Source organism: Podarcis liolepis, assembly GCF_965112155.1.
Source record: "Podarcis liolepis genome assembly, chromosome: 11".
Lineage (NCBI taxonomy): Eukaryota > Metazoa > Chordata > Lepidosauria > Squamata > Lacertidae > Podarcis > Podarcis liolepis.
This window is the reverse complement of record NC_139565.1, coordinates 130,488-152,852: the sequence shown is the minus strand read 5'-3', so window position 1 is coordinate 152,852 and position 22,365 is coordinate 130,488. Positions and strand designations below refer to the sequence as shown.

General features: G+C 44.9%; 1 protein-coding gene across 3 annotated transcripts in view; it reads left to right on the top strand.

The window, feature by feature from the left end:
* DOCK8 (dedicator of cytokinesis 8) overlaps nucleotides 1–22,365 on the top strand; it is a 167,469-nt gene that overhangs the window by 64,467 nt on the left and 80,637 nt on the right. For all 3 annotated transcript variants that reach the window (XM_083464727.1, XM_083464728.1, XM_083464729.1), the window contains 10 exons: nucleotides 7,500–7,638; nucleotides 8,432–8,533; nucleotides 12,690–12,785; nucleotides 13,965–14,199; nucleotides 14,429–14,593; nucleotides 15,403–15,578; nucleotides 16,787–16,882; nucleotides 18,498–18,593; nucleotides 19,730–19,879; nucleotides 21,447–21,560. In XM_083464727.1, the coding sequence (XP_083320853.1) occupies nucleotides 7,500–7,638; nucleotides 8,432–8,533; nucleotides 12,690–12,785; nucleotides 13,965–14,199; nucleotides 14,429–14,593; nucleotides 15,403–15,578; nucleotides 16,787–16,882; nucleotides 18,498–18,593; nucleotides 19,730–19,879; nucleotides 21,447–21,560 (1,369 nt within the window). The remainder of the gene's footprint in view (nucleotides 1–7,499; nucleotides 7,639–8,431; nucleotides 8,534–12,689; nucleotides 12,786–13,964; nucleotides 14,200–14,428; nucleotides 14,594–15,402; nucleotides 15,579–16,786; nucleotides 16,883–18,497; nucleotides 18,594–19,729; nucleotides 19,880–21,446; nucleotides 21,561–22,365) is intronic.

Here is a 22,365-nt window from a genome sequence, read left to right as displayed (position 1 = left end):
TGAAGTGGATGAGTCCAGTCAGTGGCACTGGCTCAAGGGCGATGCTGACAGTTGGCTTCCAGAGAGTGGTAGGGCATGTTTTATCCCATGTTGATGGCCTCTCAGCTGATTCCCTGGTGGTCCTCTGGAATGCGGAGTTAACTAGGGCTATTGACTGTCTGGTTCCGAAGCACCCTCTCCGAATGCATGGAGTCTGGATAGCACCATGGTTTTCCCCTGAGCCGAGGGCAATGAAACAATCGCTGAGACAGCTAGAGTGCCAGGGGCGGATAACTCATTTTGAATCAGACCAGACACGGCCTAGAGCTCAATCTGGAGCCTACCAAGTGGCAATGGTGATGGTGAAGAGGACCTTCTTCACCACCTGTGTTGCATCTGCAGAAAACAACAACCGGAGACTCTTTCAGGTGGTGTACAATTTATTGGAACCACCTTCGTCGCCGGAGCCTGGTACAGACCCCAAGATCTCCTGCAATGCTTTCGCAAAGTTTTTTTGCAGATAAAGTCACTCAGATTCAGAAGGAGGTAGACTCCACTGTGGGAGCAGGGCCGGGGTGGGAGAGTGCTGGAGTCCTGTCTAGTCATGTTACATGGGATCAATTCCAATCTGTTACCCACGAAGAAGGGGACAGGCTGCTTAGATAAGTGAAACCGACCACCTGTCTCCTTGATCTTTGCCCATCCTGGCTAATAAAAGCGAGCCGGGAAGGGCTGGGCAATGGGTACTGCGGGGTGGTGAATGCTTCCCTCTGGGAGGGAGCCTTCCCAGACCTGCTGAAAGAGGCAGTCATTAAAACGCTTCTTTAAAAAAAGATCTTCACACCCAGCCAATATGGCCAACTATTGCCCAGTCTCAAATCTACCAATCTTGGGCAATGTCAGGTTTAGAGCTTCTCCCACACAAGACACTGGCAGTTTAAGTAGCTGAGGTTTATTTCTCAATAACAGGTTTACAGCAGTCCAAGCTCATCCTTCGCCATTGGAGTCAGTTGACTCGACTGGCTTCTGACCCTTCCCAGGCCAGATATACGCCACGTCCTTGCCCACCTCTGCTCTAATTGCCTCCTACTTCTTGGTGTCTCAGATGCAGCTAATTCATCCTCCTCTGGAGGTGGAGACTCAGGTGCAGCCAATTCCTCTTCCTCTGGAGATTCCTTGCTACTAGTAACCTAGTCTGCTTCCTTGCTACTAGTAAACTCCTCCCTCCACCCTCTTTGTTTGGGTTTGTGCAGGAAACAGTGGTGGAACTCTCTCTGCAGTAATGGGGCATGCACATCCTCTGCCTTCTGCCAATAATTATCCTCAGGCCCATAACCTTTCCAGGCAACTAAGTATTGCAGCTTCCTCCTGCAGAGCTGAGAATCCAATATTGCTTCTATCTCGTATATCTCCTCTCCCTCCACCATTACCTGTGGTGGAGGAGGTTGTCTAGGTTTCTGATATTGATGGGCTGGTGTGATCGGTGATAGGAGAGCCCTATGGAATATGGGGTGTATTTTCATAGAATTTGGTAGTTTGAGCTGGAACGATGCAGGGTTAATTTGTTCCACTACCTCAAACAGCCCTACCCTTCGTGGTCCTAACTTCTTGCACCTCCCTTTCTGAGGCAAGTCCTTGGTGTACAACCATACTTGATCTCCCACCTTGATCGCAGGCCCTGACTGTCTTTGCTCGTCTACATTCCTCTTGCACACTACCTTGGTGGTGTCTAGCTGCTCCCTCAATAATCCGTGTAAGGTCTGCATTTCTTCCACAAGGTGCTCCGCTGCTGACACCGACAGGTTACTCCAAGGGTCTGGGAATGCTCTTGGGTGTTGTCTGTAGTTGTCTGTAGGCTACAAATGGAGCTTGCTGGGTTGACGCGGCACAGCATTATTGTAGGCGAACTCTGCCAGTCCCAACTTATCCACCCAGCCCTCCTGGTGATAATTAACATAACAGCAAAGGTACTGTTGCAGCGTCGCATTGGTTCTTTCCAACTCTCCTTTGGTTTGAGGGTGTCTTGATGAGGTCAGGCACACTTCCACGTCCAACAGCTGTATCATCTTCTAAACCAGCGAAGTGAATTGTGTACCTCTGTCTGAAATAACCCTCAATGGCAATCCGTGCAACTTAAACACGTGGTCCACAACATCTGCACCATTTTTGTGAATAAGTCCACCACCACCACCACCCATATCACGGTCTGTTTCCTTGACTCTGGCAGATCTGTGATGAAATCCATTGCGACTGTCTCCCAAGGTCCTTGTGGGGTGGGAAGCAGCTGTAGCAATCCGGAAGGTGCTTCCCTCAGCATTTTTGCCCGCTGGCAGGTCTCTCACACTCTCACATACTCTTTTGTCTCTTCTCGCACTTTTGGCCACCAGAATTGCCTCATGAGCTGATACAGTGCCTTGTAGTATCCAAAATGACCCACCGTAGGGTTATCATGACACTTGTAGCACTCAAGCCTGAAGTTCTTCCGCCGAAACAGAGTGCCTCCCCCTTGAACAGTAAACCGTCTTTCTTACTGAAGCCCTCAACGCTGTCCCCATTTCCTCACATTGCTTCTACTTTATCTCATACGAACCCATCCACTACCGTCTGCCTCTTAAACTTTGCAAGGTCCACTACCTATGCCGCTGCCAGTTGCAGTTGGTCTGGTTTCAACATATATTTCAACTCTGTGTCTGGCTCTCCCTCCAAGTAGTCAGGCTTTTGGAACGGAGCATCTGCTCTCTGATTTTGGTGTCCTGGTACATATCTTATCCGGAAGTTGAATTGGGCAAAAAACTCTGCCCATTGGATCTGTCTCTGATTCAGGTGCCTCTCAGTTCTCCAGTACTCCAAGTTATTGTGGTCGGTGTGCACCTCTACTGGGTGTTGGGCCGCTTTGAGTAGATGCCTCCACATGCTCAGAGCTTCCTTTATGGCGAGCAATTCTCTTTCCCAACTTCTGAGAATGAAATGCACACAGTCTCAGATCTCCATTCCTGTCCTGCCACAGTTCTTTAGTCGGAGTGTCTTCATTCTTCCATCCTTGTGCTATTAAAACTCTTGCTGCCGTTGTCACATACATGAAAATATTTTTCAATTTCCTTGGCAGGTCTTTTCCTACAATCCCTAACAAAAATGCTTCAGGGTTTTTTTTTTACAAATGTTAAATGGAACATTTTCTTCAACTCATTATATATCATTTCCCAATTTTCAAAATTTCTTGCAACAATCCCACCACATATGGTAAAAAGTCCTCCTCTGCTGCTCTCTCAGTCCCAGCTGCAAGGACGATTGCACAAGCTCTTCCAAGGATTCAAGAGGCCCTATTCTCGATAACTCGTCCAAAATCGATTCACTCAAGCCTGCCTGGTACAGTGCAGCCACAGGTTTACTGTCTAGCTGCCAGCCCAGTTTTTGAACTAACAAGCTGAATGAAGTACAATAGGCAGAGACAGAATTATTGCCCTGGCGTAGATTCAGCAGCTGCTGCTCTGCCGCTGCATTCTTAAACATACAATTCATCATCTGCAGAAACTCGCTCAGATGTGATAGGGCATGGTGCTTATTAGCCATAAGCGGCATTGCCTTCCAGCTGGCTGATTACATAGGCAATTTTTTCCTTATCAGACTGAAACTCAGGTGTACGTGTCAGGTGTACGTGTAGGAGCCAGGCCCTGTGACCAATAGGACGTTGCAGGACTGAGACCTTCCTAAGTTTGTTCTGAAGAGGCAAGGCGCAGCCTCACAGGTGAGGCTGATTGGTAACTCACAGCACCTGGTGGCAAGAGCTGGGAAGGGATATAAGGTCAGCATTTTCCTTCAGCTCTTTGCCACAGCAACACGTTTCCTGCCTTGCTGCGTTTGGCTTCTTGCTTCCTGATGCTTGAACCTCAGGTGCAGCCAATTCCTCCTCCTCTGGAGGTGGAGACTCAGGTGCAGCCAATTCCTCCTCCTCTGGAGGTGGAGACTCAGGTGCAGCCAATTCCTCTTCCTCTGGAGGTGGAGACTCAGGTGCAGCCAATTCCTCCTCCTCTGGAGGTGGAGACTCAGGTGCAGCCAATTCCTCTTCCTCTGGAGGTGGAGACTCAGGTGCAGCCAATTCCTCCTCCTCTGGAGGTGGAGACTCAGGTGCAGCCAATTCCTCTTCCTCTGGAGGTGGAGACTCAGGTGCAGCCAATTCCTCTTCCTCTGGAGGTGGAGACTCAGGTGCAGCCAATTCCTCTTCCTCTGAAGTTGGAGACTCAGGTGCAGCCAATTCCTCTTCCTCTGGAGGTGGAGACTCAGGTGCAGCCAATTCCTCTTCCTCTGAAGTTGGAGACTCAGGTGCAGCCAATTCCTCTTCCTCTGGAGGTGGAGACTCAGGTGCAGCCAATTCCTCTTCCTCTGGAGGTGGAGACTCAGGTGCAGCCAATTCCTCCTCCTCTGGAGGTGGAGACTCAGGTGCAGCCAATTCCTCTTCCTCTGGAGGTGGAGACTCAGGTGCAGCCAATTCCTCTTCCTCTGAAGTTGGAGACTCAGGTGCAGCCAATTCCTCTTCCTCTGAAGTTGGAGACTCAGGTGCAGCCAATTCCTCTTCCTCTGGAGATTCCTTTGCTGGGCGTGTCCCTGACAGGCAAGGTGATTGAACAACTCCAAGCACACCTGGAGGATGCGGACCATTTGGATCCCTTCCAATCGGGATTCAGGCCTCATCATGGGACTGAAAGTGTCTTGGTTGCACTGATCGATGATCAAAGGTGAAAGCTGTTTCCTAGTTCTGCTGGATCTCTCAGCGGCCTTTGACACCATTGACCATAACATCCTTCTGGACCGTCTAGAGGGGCTGGGAGCTGGTGGTACTGTCATACAGTGGTTCCGCTCCTTCTTCCTGGGCCATGTCCAGAAAATGGTGTTGTGGGATGAGTATTCAGACCCATGGGCTCTCACTTGTGGGGTGCCTCAGGGTTCTGTCCTCTCCCCTATGCTTTTTAATATCTATATGAAGCCGCTGGGAGAGATCATCAGGGGGTTTGGGCTGGGTGTTGATCAGTATGCGGATGACACTCTTTTAAATCAGAACCAGTGAAGGCGGTGAAGGTCCTGTGTGAGTGTCTGGAGGTGGTCAGAGGATGGATGGCGGCTAACAGATTGAGGTTGAATCCTGACAAGACAGAAGTACTATTTTTGGGGGGGGCAGGTCCTGAATGGGGTAACTGTGCCACTGAAGAACCAGGTGCACAGCCTGTTAGTCATTTTGGACTCACTGCTGTCCATGGAGGCGCAGGTCAAATCTGTGTCCAGGGCAGCTGTCTACCTGCTCCATCTGGTACGCAGGCTGAGACCCTACCTGCCCGTGGACTGTCTTGCCAGAGTGGTGCATGCTCTAGTTATCTCCCACTTGAACTACTGCAATATACTCTACGTGGGCTACCTTTGAAGGTGACCCAGAAACTGCAATTAATCCAGAATGCAGCAGCTAGACTGGTGACTGGGAGTGGCTGCCGAGACCATATAACACTGGTCCTGAAAGACCTACATTGGCTCCCCATACGTTTCCAAGCACAATTCAAAGTGTTGGTGCTGACCTTTAAAGCCCTAAACGGTCTCAGCCCAGTATACCTAAAGGAGTGTCTCCACCCCCATCGTTCAGCCCAGACACTGAGATCCAGCTCCGAGGGCCTTCTGGCGGTTTCCTCATTGTAAGAAGTGAGGTTACAGGGAACCAGACAGAGGGTCTTCTCGGTAGTGGCGCCCACCCTGTGGAACACCCTCCCATCAGATGTCAAGGAAATAAGCAGCTATCCGATTTTTAAAAGACATCTGAAGGCAGCCCTGTTTAGGGAAGTTTTAAATATTTAATGCTGTATTGTTTTTAACTCTCGATTGGGAGCCGCCCGGAGTGACTGGGGAAACTCAGCCAGATGTGCTGTTTATAAATAATATTTTTTTATTATTCTTAGTATTAAAAAATATAGTCTGGCCCCCCACAAGGTCTGAGGGACAGTAGACCGGCCCCCTGCTGCAAAAGTTTGCTGACACATCTATAGCCTCATATATGAGAAAAAATCTATAGCCAGGGAGGCTCACCTGGTGCCTTTGTTACATATCTTTAAGCACCAGGCAAAAACATTCCTCAACTCCCAGGCCTTTAGCTAATTAAACAATCTGTGGCTTTTTAAAACATATTGTTTTGTTAGTTACTAGGTTATGTATTTTTGCGTTTTTATATTGTAAACTACCCTGTGATCCTCAGATGAAAGGCAGTATAGAAATTTAAATGAATGAATGAATGATTATTATTGGGTTGGGTTTTAAAAAAACAGGCCAATTTATGGAAGAAAATCAGTGATCAAGATGGCTGCATCAGTTGCTCTTAAATATTAGATGGCAAAGGGAAGAAAATAATCAGTCGGGAATAGTCAATCTCAAGCCCCCAGTCAGTGGCAAACCAAGGTCAGGTGGTACCCGATGCGGAAAATTTCTTGTCCCGTCCCCCACATGGGGGGGGGGGGAATGACTGCAGAAATGCTGCTCCCTGCCTGGTAGGAGGGGGAGGGGCAGACCCCCCCATTAGGAACTGGATCCTAGCCTGCACCCTGTTTTGGCAAATGGGGGTGCAGGCTGGGACTTGGGCTGTGCCAGGGGGCGGAGCAGGCAGAGCTGATGGAGGCAGCATGCATTTTGTTAAAAATATTGATTTATAACTAACCAGGTTTTATGGAAGCAACTATCATTTGTTGTTATTTTTATCATAAGCTCAGCCAGATATAATATGTTTAAGTTGAAGAATGACAATGGGAGAGTGTGGTAGATCACTACCAGTTTTTGATATTGGAAAGTGGATCAAACCTTGCTGGAAGTTGGACATGCCTGGTCTAGGACATCAGGTGCTATTAAACAAGCAATACCAGTCTTGATGGACCACTGATTCACCCTGAGGCTATGAATCAGTAGAGGCAGGAATCTTCAAGGCAACATTTTTAGCATGGAAGCATTCTCTTTATTTTTCTCCTAGTATCAGACTCTTTATCAGGAAGGGTCACCTGGGTAGAGCAAGGCTTGCTGCTTCTTTTTGCTGCTTTAGTCAGAAGGTTTTGCCCAACTGTTGCACTGCTAGAAGGCTGTGCTCGTTTGCCAACATGAGAGGCTGGACAGCCATCACTTGGGAATTGCTGGATGGAACATCTTCGTGATGGATACTGAGTAGTTTGGTGGGACTGGTTGTGTTGGTGAACAAGGTGTATGAATTACCGTCTTCCTGAACAGCGAATATTTCTGCAAAAGGAGTGGTGAAATTGATGTAATAAAGTTGTTCTTCTGATCCACCAAAGATTTTTTGAAAAAAATAGTGGCACTGATATATGAAATCCTCAGAGGTGGCTGATGAAGGTACAGTGTTGCCAATGGCTGCATAGTGCTTAAAAAGCCAGGAGAGGGCTGCAGGCTCACAGGCTCCTCTCCACCTCCTCTCTCAAGTTGGAATTCTGCTACTTGGCTTTAACACTGCTACGTATATTTGTTTTGTTTTATATTTTCAAATGTAGATCTCCTGATTTCTATGAAGAAGTGAAAATTAAGCTGCCAGCTAAACTCACAGAAAAACATCACCTGCTATTCACATTTTACCACATCAGTTGTCAGCCAAAGCAAGGAGCCTGTGTAGAAACTCTCCTGGGATATTCAGTAGGTCAATTTTGGTTCATGTTGGCAAGTTCTTAAGGAAATAGACATTTTCCACAAAGCTTAACGTTCCACTGTAACAATTCCCCCCTGCAAAACTTGCAAAAGATTTTTTCAACCAAAAGCAAAATTATTTGAATTTCTTATGCATGGATGCAAGATTTCAAAGGAGCATGAGTGAAATATAATCCACCACACTATCATGTTTGTAATGTGTGCGACAAAAGCGTACTAGAAACACAGTTGCATATATGTGAAAGACATATGTAGCATAGTTCAAATGACAAGAAAATGAGACACGCATAGGTCACAGACATGTGTGCCAGTGTCTGTTGCATCTGTTGCATGTATGATAGTGAATGGACTGGGTACATATAACTCATGGTTTACATGTATATCACACCTGTCATATAGGCATGTGGCATGTCATCTGTCATCCCAACTAGGAATGACTCCATCTAGGGGCAGTTGCAGCTCTGGTGTATAAATGTATAGCCTACCAAGAAGAGTAATCTGCCTTCATTTGGTTGGACTCTTAAAAAGCTATTCGTAATTTTCGGTTCAGAACTAATCACTTTTACAGAACAAAAGATGGTGGCAGTGATCCAGATAACATGTCTACAAAGTAGCTATCAAAGAAATTAGGCTGTAAAAGTCTTTACATTATCCACTATAGGAAGGAATACAATCTCAGTTGGTATTTAAATCTTTTACTCAAGAATATAATTAAGCCAGATCAGTATCCAGCATCACATGAAGTAATGATATAACACTGTTTTTCCATTCATTTCTTCAGTGGCTGCCAATTCTGTTAAATGATCGTCTCCAGACAGGCCATTATTGCCTCCCTGTTGCCTTGGATAGACTGCCTGCCAACTATTCCATGCACTCAGCAGAGGTAATGGGAAAAACCACAGAAAGAAACAGTCTCTTTATTTTCAGTATATTGCAGAGGTGGGCCACTTTCCCTCAAGAGTGGACCCAGAGACAAAAGTGTTCTGCATTATCTAACATGGAATAAAGATTGTCCAAGTCAATTGATTGACTTTCTCCCAAGTCAAGCATCCAGGATAAAAGACGGGGGTGGCAGGCGCACCGAGTTCCGCCCAATATTGGGGGGGGGGGAGGCTGGCACACATGCATGATGTCACATGGTGGGAGGAAGCCCGACGGGGCCTAGTTGTGTAGCACGTGACCGTTTAGTGGTTTTGGCTAAGTGCAAAATAAGGATCAAACAGACTCAGCAATGGAGAATAAGAAGGTGAAGTTTATTGCCAGGCAATAAGGACCCAGTTGGAATATCTTCCAAAGAACTGGGACCCCGATTGACAGAAATCCAGGGGTCTTTATACCTGAGCAAATCACAGCAAATCATAGATCATAAGACAATCATGAGGGACTCATAATATTGTCAGCAAGAATCAGCCAATCAGCAAGCAGTTGTCACGCTACTAGCTCCTGGTCTAGCACTGGTCAAGCGCAGGGTTCCAGTTCTGCTTTCCGATGCTCCCAGTGACGCTCAGTCTAACCTTTCCCCTAGTTATGACAGGACAGGGAGCTTGGACATTTTGTGGTTTTGCTCTTCCTGTTCTGTGGATTAATTTAGCCTGTATCTGAGGGGAATTTGTACCAGAATCTCTGATTCATGTCTTTCCCCTTTGTCCGGGGTACACAGATTTTTTTAGGGGAAAGGTCGGTTCCTAACTTTGCTGTTTCAAGCAGTTTGCAGTTAGCTAAGGCACAGCTTCCATTTTGATTCAAAATGGATTATAAAGTACTGTAATCCTTGATTTGTGTAAGCATATATGAATATATATTGAATATATTGATTACTGATAACTGATTATATGGATAGCATAGGGGTAGCCCTTCTTCCTTGCCTCAGTTGCAGCTGCAACCTGACGGGGCCTGCCAGGCTGCGGAATATTGAGGGGGCCCAGCCTCCTCTGGCATGCCAGGGGGGGGTATTTATTTTTTATCAAATAAAATACCACTCCTTCCAATTGTTCTGAAACTTATTAAAAGGAAGAAGAAAACACTTTGGGGAAAATAAGGAGGGAAACAAATAGGAAGGAAAGAACTCTGATGAGATGGAAGACTGAGGAAGTTTCCTCGGCCCTTTTAAAATGTGGGGTTTTTTAGGGGGGGTGTTTTTGTTTTGTTTTTATTTTGATTATGTATTTTGTGATTTTGTATTTTGATTTTGTTCTGTGAACCGCACTGAGACCTCTGGGTATAGGGCAGTATATAAATTCTAACAACAACAACAACAAGGTGTAAGGGGCTGCATAAAATGAAGTCCAGGCCACAAGTTGCCTAAAGGTAAAGGGACCCCTAACCATTAGGTCCAGTTGTGGCTGACTTTGGGGTTGCAGTGCTCATCTCACTTTATTGGCTGAGGAAGCCGGCATCCAGCTTCTGGGTCATGTGGCCAGCATGACTAAGCCACTTCTGGCAAACCAGAGCAGTGCAAGGAAACTCTGTTTACCTTCCTGCTGGAGCGGTACCTATTTATCTCTGTGCACTTTGACATGCTTTCGAACTGCTAGGTTGGCAGGAGCAGGGACTGAGCAACTTGAGCTCACCCCGTTGCAGGAATTCAAGCCGCCGACCTTCTGATCGGCAAGTCCTAGGCTCAGTGGTTTAACCCAAAGCACCACCCACGTCCCACTACAAGTTGCCAACCTGCATTCTAATATTTGCCTTACTTAAATAGAGTATCATATATACCGTATTTTTCGCCCTATAGGACGCACTTTTCCCCCTCCAAAAATGAAGGGGAAATCTGGGTGCGTCCTATGGGGCTAATGCAGGCTTCCGCTGAAGCTTGGAGAGCGAGAGGGGTCGGTGTGCACCGACCCCTCTCGCTCACTAGCCTTCAGGAAGAGATCCGCAGCCTAGGCAGCCCTGCGGGAGTTCCCGCAGGGCTGTCTAGGCTGCGGATAGCAGCCTGCTTCCCGGAGCGTCGGGCGCCCTGAAAGCAGAGCTCCTGGCGCTTCGGGAACACATCCGCAGCCTAGGCAGCCCTGCGGGAGATACCGCAGGGCTGTCTAGGCTGCGGATAGCAGCCTGATTCCCGGAGCATCGGGCGCCCTGAAAGCAGAGCGGCCCGCGCGCCGGACAGACATCCGCAGCATGGGGAGCCCTGCAGGAGTTCCCCGCAGGGCTCCCCACGCTGTGGATAGCAGCCTGCTGCCTGCCGGGCGGGGCGCCCTGAAGCAGAGTGCCCCTCGCACCGGGCATACATCCGCAGCATGGGGAGCCCTGCAGGAGTTCCCCGCAGGGCTCCCCACGCTGCGGATAGCAGCCTGCCGCCCAGCGCACAGGACACCCTGAAGCAGAGCGCCCCGCACGCCGGACAGACATCCGCAGTGTGGGGAGCCCTGCAGGAGTTCCCGCAGGGTTCCCCACGCTGCGGATAGCAGCCTGCTGCCTGCCGGGCGGGGCGCCCTGAAGCAGAGTGCCCCTCGTGCCAGGCAGACATCAGCCAGCCCCACAAGCTCGGGGGACAGCAGGGAGGCGCAGCGCCGCCATCCCGCTGTTCCTCGACCTGGTTCAGTTTCCCCAACCTGCTTTTGGGGGGGGAAATAAAGGGGATTTTTTTTCCCTTTATTTCCCCCCCCCCAAAAAAAAACTAGGTGCGTCCTATGGGATGGAGCGTCCTATGGGACGAAAAATACGGTAAATGCAAGGGGTGTATACACTAGGGGTGGAATTCGACATTGCACTAAGATGAATTTATCAACTTGCAAGGCAGAATAATCCTCTTCTGCCATGTGCTGTTCTTGTGGTTCTCTTGGCACCACCAGAGCCACACAGGATGGAAGAAAGGTTGGAAAATCCCTTGCATAGAAATCCCATTGAAGGGGTTCATTAGGTGGATCCTGCCCTATGTATGTTAAATCTCAGCAAAGTCTCTAGAAGTAATATGGGGAAAGGCATAATCTAGTTCTCCAGCATGAAACAAAACAGGGTCTTAATTGCCGGCCATTTAAAAAAGACATGTATCTGAACTTTGTTATTTTCATAATGGGACTTATGACTTGGTCCTACAGCTCAGTAAGTTTCATGTTAAAAATTATGTTATGGAATTATTTGGTTTGTTCCTCTAGGTTAGCAAGCAAATATGAGGCTCTAATATTCAGAGGAATGTTGCAGCTTATGTTCCTTTGGGACATTGTTTGTGGGAGAACTTTCTAGGAATACAAGGTGTAATGGATATAGATTTCAATTCCACCACTTTATTTTGTTTTCAAACTTCATCTGCCCCCACCTTTGTGCTTACACAATCATATGTAATCATGTATAGACTAGGAGATCATGATTATTTCTAGCAACTTGCTCATGAGCACTTTCTTAGCTAATGTCTTGGTCAGTTTCAAGAATGAGCATTGGTAAAAACTTAACCCAGATGAATTAATCACATACTGTAAAGCCATATAAAATGCCGTGCCATAATCTCAGCAACCTGATAGGCTGAGAATGACCTGCACTGGATTGCAAATGTTAATGTTGGGTGTGAGCTGTCTGAGAGCCAGTGTGGTGTAGTGGTTAAGAGTGGTAGTCACGTAATCTGGGAAACTGGGTTCGTGTCTCTGCTCCTCCACATGCAGCTGCTGGGTGACCTTGGGCTAGTCACACTTCTTTGAAGTCTCTTAGCCCCACTCACCTCACAGAGTGTTTGTTGTGGGGGAGGAAGGGAAAGGAGAATGTTAGCCGCTTTGAGACTCCTTAGGGTAGTGATAAAGCGGGATATCAAATCCAAACTCTTCTTCTTCTTCTTCTAAACATTAATAATAATAATAATAATAATTATTATTATTATTATTATTATTATTATTATTATTATTATTTATTATTATTATTATTTGTACCCCGCCCATCTGGCTGGGTTTCCCCAGCCACTCTGGGCAGCTTCCAACAAAGATGAAAAATACACTAAAGTGTTAATTGCAAAAAAGGCCCAAAACTTAGTAGAATTGTATTGGCATCTTGAATACATTGTGTGTATGTGTGTGTGGTTTGATCAACAAGTTGTTTTGTCTTCAATACAGAAAGTTCCTCCACAATCTCCTCCAGTTAAATGGGTTGAAGGACACAAGGGAGTGTTTAATATTGAAGTGCAAGGTATATCATCAGTTCACACACAGGTGAGGATTTAATTTTTTCCTGGAGACTGGCAACTGAAATCCCAAGCGTAAGAGAAGCTATTTCAAGTTCATAGCTTGGATAGAATGACTTGCTTAAAAAAATTCTGGCATTAGAAAAAAAAGTTGTTGGAATACCTGAAGCCTGAGTTACAGTTGTCACCAGCTTCCTATTCAAGGAAACCCAACTTAAAATATAATGCAACTTCCTTATTTGTGTAGTTCCATGAGACTTTTTTTAGAGTCTTAAAAACAACAATGCAGCACAGGTGCTGAGCAAGACTGGTTTGTAGTCCTGTTGTGTTCCAAACAAAGTTCTCAAAGAAGCCCCCTAGATGAAAATGGTGTCATAACTTCCAATTGAAATCATGTGCATTGCCCTTACAAGTATCCATGAAAAGAACCAGGGAGAAGGTGTCAACTTCCAGTAAACTTGGAGCCTGTTCATATACCAGTATTAGCGGAAGGGGTGCTTCATAAGCCTTTCCCATTAGACCATTTTAGGCATGAACCCCCAACACACGTAAACCAGTTCTTCTGCTACTTCGGGTGTGTGTGTGTAATGGAATATGGGTGCCCATTAAGTTCAGCAAAGTTTATTCATGTCTATCTTAGAATAGGTTTGCACTTCAAATGGGGAAATAAAACCTGTTCCAGGATAAAAGGAATGATGTAGTAGTCTCCAAATGTAATCTTAGTTTCATTGCTTTGTTGGCTTTTTCACTTTAAAGTACAGTGGTACCTCGGGTTAAGAACTTAATTCGTTCTGGAGGTCCATTCTTAACCTGAAACTGTTCTTAACCTTTAGCTAATGGGGCCTCCCGCTGCCAGAGCATAATTTCTGTTCTCATCCTGAAGCAAAATTCTTAACCCGAGGTACTATTTTGGGGTTAGCGGAGTCTGTAACCTGAAGTGTCTGTAACCTGAAGCGTCTGTAACCCGAGGTACCACTATAAAGCAGTTAAGATCACAATCCTGAAAAAATCCTCGTGTATGAAGCGTCTGGTCTTGTATTTCAAAGCAGTTTTGAATTTTAGAGAAATATCAGAAATGATTAAACATTGATCCTTTATGATTTCTTACCTTTTTCCATTTTCTGTTTGGATTAATATTTAGTAGTGGAAGCTAAGTTACGTAGTAGATTCCCCACATCATATACATCTTTCTGGCTTATATTTATAGGACAATCACCTGGAGAAATTCTTCATCCTGTGCCATGCACTAGAAAGCCAAGTTGCATTCCCCATTCGAGTGCTGAATGAGAAGATCACAGAAACCACTCTTGAACATGAACTAAAACTCAGCATTATCTGCTTGCACTCCTCCCGCCTGGAGCCCCTTGTGTTGTTTTTACACTTGGTTTTGGATAAACTCTTCCAGTTGGCTGTCCAGCCCATGGTTATAGCTGGCCAGACAGGTACTTATCATTGTAGTTTCACAAAATGATGCTGTTGATGGCCAAACCCCATCATACTTTCTGCAGCGTTTTGTTTTGGTTTAACAAAAAAAATGCTATTTGCTACATCAAGCAAGATGTAAATAAGAAGAAAAGTGATTTGAGGAATGTCTGTGATAAAGTGGACTTGGATCCTTTTATACCTTTTCTTTGATGTATCAGAAACTAAGTATTTTCTTTTTGTCTCCAGCCAACTTCTCCCAGTTTGCTTTTGAATCTGCAGCTGCGATAGTGAACAGCCTCCACAACAGCAAAGACTTGAGCAAGGACCTGCATGGCAGAAACTGTCTCCTAGCATCTTATGTCTACTATGTCTTCCGCCTTCCTGAAATACAGAGAGATTCTATCAGGCTAGGTATTGCTTTTGGGCTTCTAGTAAAAATAAGCTGCTTATGAACTAAACCTTCTGGTTGTGGGCAGCAAGTAAGAAGGTCCTGACATCCTCTTTGCTCATTTATAGCTCAATCCTGTGGATATGTGCTCAGAAATAAATTGCAGTGAGTGCAGCTGGTCTTATCTCCAATTAAGGGTGCACAAGGTAACAGCTTCACTGAGGATAAGCCAGATAAGGAGATGTATGTGACATAGTAAATGCTATGTATGTTGAGTGATGCAATGTCTGAAATTGCATCATCACTAAAAGGTAAAGGTAAAGGACCTCTGGACAGTTAAGTCCAGTCAAAGGCGACTATGGGGTGTGGCACTCATCTCACTTTCAGGCCAAGGGAGCTGGCGTTTGTCAGCTCACCCCAGAACTCACCCTGTTGCGTGGATTTGAATCTTACCAACCTTTTGATCGGTAAGCCCAAGAGGCTCAGTGGTTTAGACCACAGTGCCACCCGCGTCCCTAATGCACCATCATCACTATCAGGTGGATGTCTAATCTTTCGCCAAGGGGCAATGACATACCCCACAGGCTTCCATGACTTAAGGATGGAACCTAATACATAGATTATAAGCACAGAAGAATGACATAAAAGTATATGTACATCTGCAGTGGCCTTCCAATCCTCCCCCTCCCATGTGTGGAGTGGACAGAAGAGGCTGCCTAGAGAGCCAGGGTATCAGATGAGGTGCTGGATAGCACATGGATGAGCATCACCTCTTGAGTTAGGAGCAAAGGCTGAAAGGACATGAGCTACAATAATGTTTTACTCCTGGCAGGTGCAACAGGCAGCACTAACCTGGCTGAATCTCGTTATTACACTTATGGCCGTACCACAGCTTTCTCCGTGGGCTCTCGACTCTTGCAAAGCCGGGCAACAAGCTGCAGTAATCCAGACATTGCTGGGACACAGGCTTCTACTGATGAAGAAGTCAGAAACATCATGTCTTCCAAGGTAAGAGGCAAGAAAGCTGAAATTCAGGATGGGTTTCATTTTTGGTGCTTCTTGTTGCTGCACCCAGTAGCAAATGTAGTATAATGGAGCAACTAGAGTCGCTTCATGGACTAAGCATATTATAGCAGTTGTTTTACAGTTATAGCGAGCATTATATTGCTTAGGTTTACAGTTATTGGATCACCAAATGGCTAGAGCCATTTACTGATCTCATTTGAGGCTTTGAGGCAGGTAATGCAAAGGATGCCAGTGCTTTTTACAGTGACGATCATTGCTTTGCATTGCAGAATATAGGAAATCACAGGATACAAACAAAAGAGGAATAAAATCCCAAATGCACCTCAAAAGTTCCAAATAACTTCATAATAAAATAGGGCAAAAATACAAAATCTTCACTAACTTTCATTTAATGCCCTTCTGGTACCTTCAGCATTGTTTAGGATCAATGGGCAATAAATACCTATGTTAGAGAGTTGAATATTAAAAGCAGATAACTCCAACTATTTCCACGATAAAACATACTTTATTCCAGAGGTGTGTCATGTCTACATAACAAATGAATCTGACCCTAAAGTCTATGCAAGAAAGGTTCACTCAGTGCTGGATGGGATTGAGAGCAGCATGGAAACTGGGAATACAGTCCTAAACTGAAACGTATGAGGCCAGTTGTGTATTTGCATTGTTTAATTTACTAAGTATATAACAACACTTGCACACTGCGCCATGGGTAATGGTGTTCATGTTCTCTTTCTTTTTAAATATTTGTATTTTATTCAGTTTTCATAAAACATACAACACATAAACAACCATAACCAACTGAAGTACTATTGGATACAACATTGTGATATATAATATCCGGTTGATTTAATTCTGTGTGTACCTCCAGAGAAATCCATGAGTCGAAGGTGGCTCTATTGGGGGATCTGCTGTATTAACATTAGAAATGAAACAAAGTACTCCATTCCAAAATTGTCAGCATGTCCTCTTGCCTCCTTTATTTGGCCACTTAATTTCTCTGCCAGAACAATTTGTCAGAAATCTAGTATACCATATGCTAGTATACCACCTGTGTAGGGTTAAACCAAGTTTATTCTTCCAGTGTAAGCAGTCACCATCAAAAAGGCACCATGTCTTTATTTGGTAAGACTGTGTATGCTCAGGCATTCATTCATTTCGTTTTATATATGGCTTCTGGTGATTTTATCCAGGTTGCAGATCGGAGCTTTAACCGGATGTCTTGCTACAGTGAGCCCACCAGTGATATGTCAAGCCCCTGTGGAAGCCCTCGACCGTCCAATAAAAAGGTAGTCTGCCACATAATGCAACACCAGTCACTGATGAGGTCTGCAAGCACACCAGTTTTGGCAATAAATATTCCTGTGAAGAAAAAGGAAGGTGTGGAGGATGAACCCTTTGCAAGGAGGGTTGTATCGGGCAGACAGATGAACCATTCCGCAGAGATTCAGGTGATCAGTAACTGAACACCTAAGCCAATCATCTTTGGATAAATTAATTTAAGGGTTCATTTGGACCAGAATAGTAGCATATGAAATTAAAAAAATAAATAAAACCAATGTGTTTATAAAATTACTCTTAAACAAGTGATCTCTACACTGTAACAGAGTGTTTTTTTATTTTAAAAAAAACCTTCTTGGAAATATACTCAGTCACCTTTCTCCAGTGCAGCAGAAAAAGAGTGAAAGGCAAATGATAAAAGGACTGAAGTTATTAGCAGGTCACCCTGGGGGGCTGGGGGGAGAGCGGCTACGAATGGCAGGAAGCCCAGTGTTCAAGGGAGGCAACGTATGGCCAGGCAAATCAAAAGAATGAGCCCATTTTGGTGTCCAAGCCTAAATGCCCAAGTGCATTCAGCCAGCCAGAATGTTCAGCCACATTTGAAATATATTATTCAAAAAATGATGCCTACATTGATTTCAGCATTGCTTTAAATAATGCTAGTGGCTCCCATATTGTTTTCATGTGACATTCTCCTTGTGCATATATATTTTTATGGAATTAAAGATTTAGAATGGTGTCTGGATTCCATTGAATTCGTAGGCCAGCCTGGCTGCACATTAGCCATTTCACCTTCACAAGGTCTCTGGCAGATTGAGCAATATGTACCTAATATTATTGTAATACCTCCAAATTATTTTGGCCTTCAATAAATGAACTTTATATTTAATATATTTATATCTATGCATTTTGTTTTGTTGGCATTGTTAATTCATTTTACCCGATATGTTAATGATCACCACTGTCCTGTTTTCCTTCATGCTGTTCTGTTTCAAATCTGCTACTTAGGGTTGCAGCTACCTGCTTTTTCATCTACCTGTTATCTGTTTTCATTAATCTTAGTCTATGCATGCGTGTGTGCACTAATCAAAAAAGGCTCTCATTTTAGATTCCCCATGAGAGCAGTGGTGTCGCAATGGGGGGGGGGCAGTGTGCCCCGGGTTCCATGTCTGCGGAGGTGACAAGAAGTCACCCTGCGGGGGCTCGCAGTGGCGCGAGCAGCCATCGCATCGCCGCAGCCACATGTGGAGGATCCTCCGTTTGCGGCTACAGCCGCGAGCAGAGGATCCTGGTGCTGGCGGCAAACCACTAAGTACAATGCATGCGTGCGATGCAGTTCACAGCCTCCGTTCACGGCTGTAGCGATGATGGAGGGATCCCAGCACCGTCCGTACGATGCTGGAGCGGCGGTGGCAGCAAACCACTATACATCACATGTGCGGCATCACTACGTATGGCATATGCGTCGTACGTATCGACGCTGCACATGTGCCCTACGTAGTGACGCCCGCCCCGGGTGTCAACAACACCTTCCTTCGCCCCTGTCTGAGTTATGTTGTGTTGAGGTCCAATGTTGAAAACCAGATTATCCTATTTTTGTTTTGTTTTTAATATACTGTGTAGCACTTCCATGAAGAGTTAGCACTTCAAATGGTAGTCAGCACTGGCATCGTGAGAGAATCTGTCTTCAAGTATGCCTGGTTCTTCTTCGAATTGTTGGTAAGATTTTATAACGGTGCTTTGTTTTCAGTAACCAGGCAAGTTCAGTGCATTCCCATTGTTGTAGGTTTTGAAGAGGCCCAGTTGAAGGAAGGTGGAGAATGCTTTAATCCTAGCATGGTTCCTTGGCCCTTGCAGCTATCGAGCCTTTCTCTGTAATCATATGAAAGTGTGAATTATGGGCAACCTATAAATAATAACAGCTTAGTCAGGGAAGGAGCTGTGGTGAGGGAATAGCTTTCAAGGAATCAGGAGCGTTTCTCCAACAGCATAGTAGAGAGTTCTTTAGGCTCTGCTTAAACTCTGGGTCACTGATAAACCTGTGAGGATTTGACTGAAAGGGAGGGAAACTGACTCAGCTGAGCTGATCACTTACACAGCAAGAAACAAAAGGAGATAAATTTAAACATGATGCCAAGTGTGTGTGGTTCATTTTTAAAACAAAACTCTGTGTCTAGTGTTACATTTAAATATGGAAACCATTCACCATGTTTGCACGCCAGCATTTTGCGGGCCAGATGTATGCCACACCAGAAGATGCTTGCCTGATGGAGCAGAGCCACAACGCTAGCTTCCTGGCAGTTGTGTCACTGCAGGGGAGGCCAGGACTAATATGGTGCACCAGTGAAGTCAACTTAGCAATGCCGCTGGTGTGCCCACACAGCCCCAGCCTCCCTTTCCTCCTCTCACTCAGTAATCCACTGCCATTGCAGTTCTGTCTCACTCGGCAAGCCTCTCATGTGCAGGCAAAGGCAGAAGTACAAATATAGGCCAATGTAAACATGACACCAGTTGCATGAATCCCTGCACTGATGTCTTTGTGATTTTTTATTTTATTTTAAAAAACCACCAGTATTATATTTAAATCAAGCCAGGGAGCTTGTGTATTATTGCATTATATACAGGAATTCTGGAAATTTGGGTATTGATTCTGAGTTGATGTTTGAATACTTGACATTCCTTGCAAAGATTTTTGGTACAGATTTTAGAGGTTTTTGTCTCAGGTTTCAGGGAATGCAGGCAAAGCTTGAGGAGGGTTTCTTAAAGGGTTCCAGAATATGCTGGTTTTCTCAAGTCCCCAGTTTGGCCTCATTTTAAAGCCACACATTTATTAAACAGTGCCTATTCTTTTAAAGATCAAGAGCATGGCTCAGTATGTTGATAACATGAACAAACAGGACACGCCCCGCCGAAGTAGATTTTCCAATCGCTTCAAGGATGACATCACCACTATAGTGAATGTGGTCACCTCAGAGATTGCAGCCCTTTTAGTCAAACCTCAGAAGGTAATTTTCTCCCATTAATCAGCTTCATTGGATGACTACTGGCTCTAGTATTATAAAAGGCAGAGCAATTGAAAAACCTCCCTTTATCTGCTTTCTCTACTCTATCGATAAGACAGAAAGACATTCTGAAATTTGGTAGAAATGGTTTGAACACCAATAAATTGCATTCCAAGGTATTTGTTTTGTGAATAACTTTTGAATATGTTCCCCCCAACTATTATACTCTGATTTATGTTCTTTCATACTGCTATGTGAGCAGACCAACAAAGGTATTTTAAAATATATTCATTTTCTTACATTTACATCCTGCTTTTCTTCTGTCATGAAACCCAAGGTGGTATCTCAGGTGCTGGGCAGACCTACTTGGCTGTAGCAAGATGGTGGCTTCATGTGTCTTCAGAACATAGCTTGGGACCTAATCATTAAACGTAAATGGCATTTACATGTGCTCTGGCTTCCGTCAGTGTCCCGTTGCACCAGAAGTGGTTTATTCCTGCTGGCCAAGTGACCTGGAAAGCTGTCTGTGGACAAACGCTGACTCTCTTGGCCTGAAGCGAGAGGAGTGCCACACCCCATGGTCGCCTTTGACTGGATTTAACTGTCCCGGGGTCCTTTACCTTTACCTTTTTCACCATGGGAACTAATTATTATATAAGGCAGCCAGGTTAAGAACTTTCTATTCTTGCAGGCTTCAACAAATGTAACAGCAACAAATTTGATATGGTCTTATACAGATTTTCTGCATAATTTGTTTTCCAAAAGAGCCCTAAAGTGGCAAAGTTCCAGGGCTTCAAAATAATTTTTTATTTTATGATGATTTTGAAATTTGAATTTTATAAGACACCAGGATTAATTTTATTGAAGGGTGGATAATAAATTATATAAAGATTACAAAACCCATGGATTTTATAACACCATTGAGATTTATTACTTCAGAGGTGGCCCAATGCATTTTACTACCTCAGGTTGAACAGAAAATGACATTTTCCTCACCACCCACACCTTCACAGGTCAAGGTTCATTGTACTCAAGGCTGGCCAAGTTATTTTGCCATGAGGCAGAAAATCAGACAAGTGCTTCTCTCTGGCAGTAAAAGAAAATTAGTAGTATGTTAAACAAGGAACAAATACTGCCCTTTTATGACTTTCAAACTCATCCTCACACTGCTTAATGCTAAGGCTGGCCAATGCCTTCTATTAAAATCAGTCGAGCTTTAGATTGTCAAACAGGTTTTTGCACTTTGTGTTACGTGTTAAAAGTATTATCATGATTAATTCAATGCAGAATGAGCCTTAAATGACACATTGCCATTTTCATTTCCAAATGCTAATATTAAGTTTCTTCCATGCCTGTAAAAGTGGTTGTTTCTGGGCTATTAGCTGCATGGCACTCATGTTATGTGGCTTTCCAGGTGCTTGACAAACTTGCGTGGCTGGTCAAGAGGGCACTCACATAAACAATGACCTGAAAAGTCCTCTGGTTATTTTATAGGTTTCCCCCTTCAAAATATGTGTAAAAAGAAAGCTAATTTTAAGTGTAATAACATATTTTAATTGTTATTTTAAAGGAAAGTGAACAAGCAGAAAAGATCAACATTAGCCTAGCATTTTTCCTGTATGATCTTCTATCTCTCATGGATCGTGGATTTGTCTTTAACCTCATCAAACACTACTGCAACCAGGTAGGCCTGACTGAAACCTCCACCAGAACATGGAGCACCATCCAAGGAAGCCCCACCATGTTCAGTAGGAAGAGTGTGCCCTCCCTAGTGGGCCTAGATGGCAACCTTAGCTTCACTTCATTCCTTCATATAATTAACTTCTGTTTTAATTATACGGCTGGGACAGTTCCAGCTAATAAGCCCTATTAGCTTATTAGAGCAGGAGAATCAGTTCCTCGAACGCAATGCAACATCACAGTCATCTTGCACATGCGATGCTAATTCGTTTGGCAGAAGGCTTCTTGTTAGGCCTCCTGGTCAAAAAGCCATCTGTGAAGAGAGGTGGGGTGTCTGAACAAGTGAACATCTGGGGGGCTTCTGGACTAGTATACAAACCCATGAGGACTGTGTTATGAGGCCATGGTCTTCCTGAATGTCTGAATCAACTTTTAGTCCAGTGGGGTGGTGTCAAGCAGAGAGCAGCTCCTGCCAGAATCTGTTAGGAGACGAGTCTTTTCCCCCACTCTGACACTGATAGAGCTTAGTTCTTAGACCTTTGTCATTGAGCCACATACTGTATACACCAGGGGTCAGCAAACGTTTTCAGCAGGGGGGCCAGTCCACTGTCCCTCAGACCTTGTGGGGGGGGGGGCGGACTATATTTTTTTGGGGGGTGGGAATGAACGAATTCCTATGCCCCACAAATAATCCAGAGATGCATTTTAAATAAAAGCACACATTCTACACATGTAAAAACACACTGATTCCCAGACAGTCCATGGGCCGGATTTAGAAGGCAATTGGGCTGGATCCGGCCCCCGGGCCT